Raw genomic sequence first — 7,146 nt, forward strand, 5'->3', positions numbered from 1 at the left:
GATAGAATGCTGAACTCCTCTTCCATGCTCTTTTGCCATTCTTTTTTTGTTCTTTCAATGAATTGTACTCATCACACTTTCTTTTATTTTGTTATTTTGTCTGTTTTGTGCTCTGTTTCTAAAATTAGCTTTTGTTAGGTCAAGCCATGTGATATAATTTTGGATAAAAATGTGAAATTATGGAACTCATATCTCTCTCTCTCTCTCTCTCTCTCTCTCTCTCTCATATACAGACCCAAGACTTTGCAAAGGATCCTCATTGTGTGCTGTGAGACAATGGTTAGTGGTCTAAGCAGTAAAAGTGTTTTTGCTTATTGCTCTTTATTGATGAATAGTTCCATTAAGTGTTAAGTATTTGTTTGAATGTATTAATACATGTTGAATTTTAGTGGTTTACGTAAACACTAAGTGTTGAGGTTCAGCATTTTGTTATAATGAACAATGTATTTGGGTTAAAAATGTATTTGCTACTTTTTAAGCCATGAACATGAGAAAATGAGATTTGTTTGTGATTAATCTGAACCTATGTTTAACATTTGGAGTCACAGTCTATATCCTTGGTTTGAGTCTTTTTAGTTGAAATATAGCAGTTCAGGGAACATTAAATGTTGGGGTTTAGGGTCCTATCTTGCCCCAACACAGCGCAAAGCCAAACGCAAGTGTCTTTGCTAGTTTAAGACAGACGCAGTTGTTATTTTCCATCCAGCGACCACAGATGTCAGCAATGAACATGATATACAATATATTTCTGTGATTGGTCTGATCCATGTGTGCCTACATTTGTAAGTATTTACCTTTCAGTGTTTGTATTACAATAAAAAAAAGTTAATTTCAACACAGAACTATTTGTTTTCTTTCACTTAAGTGTTATCTGATGGATTATGCCTGTTCTTGTATTAACTCAAGCTTTGTCTATAACAATCAGTGGTACACGTTACTATGCTAAAATTAATCAATAATATTTAATGGAAATAAAAGAAATGGTAATTTAACAGGAAAATAATGCTGCCTGTTGTTTCCTGTTTTTTCTGTGATTCACAGTAAATTCCTATTGAAAAACATTACGGGGAGTGCACTGTAAAAAAACATTAACAGGAATTAACTGTAAAAATAACAGGAAAATAATAATAACCCTGCTGCCAGTAATTTCCTGTTATTTAACAAGGAAGTGTATGATCTAAGCATAAGCTGACAGAGACCGGACATGGCTGTCAAGCAAGTGTGTTGAGTTTTGCCCCTAATAAAGCAACTGAAATAGCATGGCTACTTTATTGCCATCCAACCAATCCAAGAAAGAGAGAATGCCATTGAACCTAACTAAATAAATCCCCGTGGGATGCCTCAGTTTGGGAGGATCATAAATTTATCATCTATGATGGTCCAAGTAGATACTCAGATTTGGCTCAATGTGGAGATGGAAAACACTTTGCCTGTCTTATGGAATGTGGAGAGATAAGTGAGGTTGAAGGGATAGCCTTTGTCCTTTTTAAACTCAGTGACGTCTTTTAGGCCAAGGGTGCTAAATGAGATGGCAAAATTCAACATTTTCTTCACTGAGGACTGGAGTAATGGCTGCTATGTTAAAAATTAAGCTTTGGCTTAACAGGGATAAATCGCATTAATAATAATAAAATCGAGAACAATATTTTAAAGGCATCTTATTTTAAATATTGTCACATTATATCACAATAAACTGTTTTTACTGCCTAATTGATCATTTAAATCTAACCTAAGAGACTAAAAAAAAAAAAACTTTTTACCAAACCCAAACTTTTGAATGTCATCAAAACATCTAACCAAAAATATATTTTATGAAAAATAGTTTTGTGCCATTATTTCTGTTACATTTATGCTTTGTTTCTGTTTTCCCTGTGACCTAGTTTTTGTTGTCTGATTAGTTATATTGTTCACTTGGTGTCTCATTAATTAACTCATTAGGTTCCTTTGTTTGCCAGTAGAGTTTGGTTGTATAGATGCTTGGTCTCCTGTTAGTTTACCATTAAAATCTGTTCCTATTCTTCTTTGTTGTGTGCTTTGTTTAACTGCCGCATTCTGTATCAATTCCATTTCTATTGTTAATGTCAGGGTTTTTTCTTTTTACTTTTGCAAAAGTATATACTGTAGCATCTGCCTTCTTCACCACCATGACAGTTCTTCCTCCAACCCTCTGTCACCTCATCATATGCTTTATTTTTTTCTTTCATTACAAGACAGCAGTTTCATGACAGCTTGCCAAATCTGTTTCATCAAGGTTATATGAACATGCAAACGTGAAATAAAAAGTGAATCCTGAAGAGAAGTGAAAAGGTTTGATGCAGCAGAATGAGAAGCAACTGAATGTGCAATACTGATTCCCTACAGTTATTATTATTTTTTAAAGTGGTTAATGATTTCAAGAGGTAAAGTAACATTAGTGAAACTTATTTGAATTAAACTTGCACATTTGACTGCTGCAAAGAATAAAAAAACCCACACTTTATCCGTTGTGAGTGTCATCTGCAACCCTTATGGATGCTTAACTATGACACATACTGTACCAACCAGAGGCATCCAATAAACTGTTAAAGAGTGTTTTTTTTTTTTTTTTTGGTTTGTTTGTTTTGTTTTGTTTGAAAGTTTATGATATTCTAGGCTTCTATCCACCCTTATATAGTTGTCAAGAACTGGCCCTGGTGCACAGTAAAGATAGGTATGTTTTTTTTAAAAAACAATGTGCAGGGCTGTGCAACTTTAGGGGTGGAGACAATAATTAATTTTTGACATAGGAGATAAAGTTATCCCGGTGTTTAGTTCATGCACATAACATAGCTCATAAATCATTTAATAACCATTCTCTAAATGTTCCTGATACTCCGATGTCACCATCAAAAGCTCATTAAACAGTCCTCAACTCCTTTTGTATTTAGAGGTAAAATATTAGTGATAGCATCTGTCAATGCTTAACCCACCCAGACCAGTAAACATGATGGATCTGTCTGTATCTAAATCAGCAATAACTTGAAAAATCAATAGACTTTTGCCAGACAATAGCCAAATGGCATGCCAGATAAAGCTAGCCGATAGGAGTGTAATACATAACAGTTATATAAACGCAATAAAAAAATAAAAGCAAGTAAAGCATATTTTTTATCCAACACAGCCCTTCAAGATTATGTCAAACACAAGAACTACAGCAGACAAATTAATTTGATTTTAATTTATTTTAATAAAATACTGGTGATTATGCTTATAACACTGGTGGGATCAGGAAAGGCCAGAATTTGAGACATCTGAAGTGCAAAGGCCAACCAGAATACCTCTCTGATGAATACCTCTCCAATTTTGTGATACACAAAATTCTTAATCTTAGTAGGCTTTTAATTGAAATCATAAATAAATGAAAATCAATTATATGTGTATTTGAAAACAAAATGTAACCTGTGTAACAGTGCAACCAATGTAACAGGGCACAAATTGTTTTACAAATAGGCCTTTACAGTGATTACTTGTTGATTATATTTTACATTATATATTTTTCTACTTTTTGCACACTTGAAAGGACAACAGTAAATGAAACAAAGAGATAGGCTGAACAAAGTTTTTCACTCTGCAGGCTGTCTTAAAAAAAAAAATAAGAAGAATAAATATTTATGACCACTAGTTGACTCTTTCTTATCATTCTGCTCTTTACCTTAGTAAATGTTTAATCTTGTTTCAGAACTTTCCTGTGTTGACAGGTTATTATAAATAAGGGATGCTCAGAATGTTTGGTGGTGACAAACCTGCTGTATAAATCTTTTGTTGCAGCTGCAAGAAAAACGATTTCTGTGAGTATTGCTTCATATAGAGATAATTGTTGACATAATGAATGTAATTTATTGAATTTTAAGAATGAATGAGTTGTATATGTTGACTAAAGATAAAATATGATAAAGTAAATTAAAATAAATATAACAATCTGTCAGAATTGGGTAAAAAAAAAAGAGAGAGAGATGCTTTTAGGGATGCATGATTAGCACAACTTCTGAATGAAAGGGGTCAGCCAGTCATGACTTCTGAGGCTGCACAAAATTCTGCCGTTTTATGAGTGCAACTCATTTTCAACTTTTTCCAGTGAATTACAGTGCATTTGTCTCAAATCAGTAACACTAATGCACCTTTTTTTATTTTCATACAGCAAGAATGATTAAAGTAGTATCCATAGGTTGCAGGTTGAAGTTCAAAAAAAAAAAAAAAAACTTATGTAACTTATGTCTGTACAGTGATAATATAATTTTTTTTGTTTGTTTGTTTTCAATGTGAGTCCAAGTGATTCTTGTACTTTGTCCTGTGCAGGCATGCTGCTTCTCATCCAGGGTGTGTCCCCCTTGACTCTTTTTATTCAGCAGTATTTTGCTTTTTGGCAAGGTTTTGATCATTTTTGTAACCAGTAGATTTTTTTAAAACACTCAGCAAGGAGAGTAAATTAAAAAATTTAAAAATAAAATAAAATAAAAGTCTATCAGCTATAACTTTGGAGGCTGTTCAAAATTCTAGCATGCCATTTTTATTATTATTTAATTAATTTTTAAAATTCTATGTTCTTTACCCTATACATATTGGGGGGGGGGGGGGGGGGGGTTGGGACTGAATTGTGATGACTTTCGCACATTTAAAAAAAGAAAATAAATAATTACATTGCATAATATGACTTGTCTATTGTCTTGTTAATTATACAGTTCATTCTGTTTTCAGGGCTAAAATTTAACAATGGGTAACAAGACACCTTCAAGAAGCAATTCAGGATGTCTTAACGAAATAAACAAAGCAACAATATTCAAACAGGAACAGCCCCAAACCTGGTGTTGCTGTTGTGAAAAACAGGTGTCATACAGAATCCCAGCTCTCGTCTATCTCAGTGTCGACCAAACCTTCCTTGCCTTTGCTGAAAAGAGAAAAACATTAAGTGACACAAACGCAGAAGTGCTTGTGCTGAGAAGAGGAACATGGAAGGATGCCAAGAATCAAGAGGTTGAGGTACAGAATGATTAAAAATTATCCATGACAGTTTTCTTAACAACTTAACAATTTCAGAGATGCTTAACACAGCCTGGTATGAACACAGTCATTATGCTTTTATATTTCAGTGGGACAGTGGGCATCAGGTGCTCTCTTCAGCTTGTCTACCAAACCACCGCAGCATGAATCCATGTCCGGTCTATGAAAGAGAATCCAAGACCCTCTTTCTGTTTTTTGTTTGTGTTCCTACTCGGGTCTCTGAATATGAACAAATACGGACAAACAAGAGCCAGGGACGACTTTGTTACGTTACCAGTACAGATGCTGGCAAAACCTGGAGCCATACTATAGACTTGACAGCAGATGTGATCGGTGAGAAGATGAAAGAATGGGCTCCATTTGCTGTTGGACCAGGACATGGTTTTCAAATGAAGAGTGGAAGACTGATTATCCCAGCATATGCTTATCGGTACACAGGCAAACCTGATTGCACATCATGTTGTTGCTTATCGTTTTGCTGTTTCACTCCTTATGCCTTAGCATTCTACAGTGATGATCAAGGAATCACATGGAAGGTGGGGAACCAAATGGATGTTGAGTCGTGTGAGTGTCAGATGGCTGAGATCATTGACGAGAAAGGTATGAGTACTCTGTACTGCAATGCCCGAACCCGTCTTGGCTACAGAACGGAGGCACTAAGCTACAACTCTGGAGAGGATTTTAGCACAGTTTTATCCCCAAACAAGCTGATAGAGACCGGAAAGGGATGCCAAGGGAGTGTGTTGAGTTTTCTAGAACAGAGTAGTCCTCCAAAGACATGGTTGCTCTATTCTCATCCGTCCAATCCAAAAAACAGAGTAGATCTTGGTCTCTACTTGAATAAAACCCCAGTGGATTCCTCAGGGTGGCCAGATGCACCTATAATGATATTGCATCATGGTCCCAGTGCGTATGCAGATCTGGTAGAGCATGAACCTGGACGCTTTGCTTGTCTCATGGAGTGTGGAAATGAACATGAGAATGAAGAAATAGCCTTTTTGCTGTTCGAACTCCCTGTGAAAAAGCTGTAAAAGTGTTCATTTTATAGTAGTGGTAGTACCTGCAAATGAATACAATACATCTAATCACAACAAATCCATATTTTCTCTGTTTTTGTAGCTGAAAACTGCTTCTATAAATACTGATTTGGAAAATGGGATTTATATGGAACCAAACAAATGCATTATATATACAGATAATTAGAATAATAGTAATTATCAGATATTTAGAAGTTATGTATTATATATAATTATTGAACAGATCTAACAATTCACATTCAATTTATATAATAGACAATCTGATGAATATATGGATTTATATCTCTGATTTGCTTTCGATGCATTTGCGGCAGATATATTTAAATAAACTTTCAAATAACATGAACATGGTGTTTCCTTATTTTAAAAAGTTATAAATATCTCATACTGATATTCTGCTGTGCAGAACTTATTGCTTTGTTTAAGATTTTGTTCCCCATAAAAAGGCAGTTAGATTAGAGTCTTGCTGTACTAAAATCAAGCATTTTAAACTGTTTGCATGTGTAGAAAACACTAGCATTCAAAAACATCTGTTTCTCATGAGATACGTGCTGTACCACGTCCAAAGGTCAGTGAAAAACCCTTCCCACCCAAAGGAAGTATCTGATGATAACATACCTTGGAGTCCTGCCTGGAATATAGAGGCTTCACAATTCTATCTGCCCGTAACAATAGTACTGTGTACAGTATGTTTCACTTAACAAGCCATAGCCCTACCTACTTTACTCCTATCTGAACTACTGCCTTCTATACTACTATCACTAACTCTTTTGTTTCTCCATACCTCCATTTAGTTATTTAAGTCCATATCTTCATTCCCTCTCTCACTGTTACCATCACTACTTCCTTCCTGCAGATCAGCTTGTTGCCACTCCAGGTGTAGAAGTAAACAGGCACCAAGGATCTTAGTTATTTCTGCTATTAGAATATGTGGCATATTTGGGTGAATTAAAGGCTTTTTTTTTACTGTTAACAGTTTAGTTGTACCTATACTTTATTAAAACATTGTATTAATAAATATACAGAGTTTGTGCTTTTTAATGTATACCACTGTCTTGTCTTCATTCATTGAGAAACGTATTTTCTTTAGCTT

At 34.8% G+C, this 7,146-nt stretch overlaps 1 protein-coding gene across 1 annotated transcript; it reads left to right on the top strand.

The window, feature by feature from the left end:
* Window positions 1-3,539: 3,539 nt before the first annotated feature.
* LOC113064256 (sialidase-4-like) lies at window positions 3,540-6,388 on the top strand. Its single transcript, XM_026234923.1, has 3 exons — window positions 3,540-3,806; window positions 4,714-4,995; window positions 5,106-6,388. The coding sequence occupies exons 2-3, from the start codon at window positions 4,729-4,731 to the stop codon at window positions 6,045-6,047; spliced, it is 1,209 nt and encodes a 402-aa protein (XP_026090708.1). The 5' UTR covers window positions 3,540-3,806; window positions 4,714-4,728; the 3' UTR covers window positions 6,048-6,388.
* Window positions 6,389-7,146: the final 758 nt, after the last annotated feature.

This window comes from Carassius auratus, chromosome 46 (assembly GCF_003368295.1).
Source record: "Carassius auratus strain Wakin chromosome 46, ASM336829v1, whole genome shotgun sequence".
Taxonomy (NCBI): domain Eukaryota; kingdom Metazoa; phylum Chordata; class Actinopteri; order Cypriniformes; family Cyprinidae; genus Carassius; species Carassius auratus.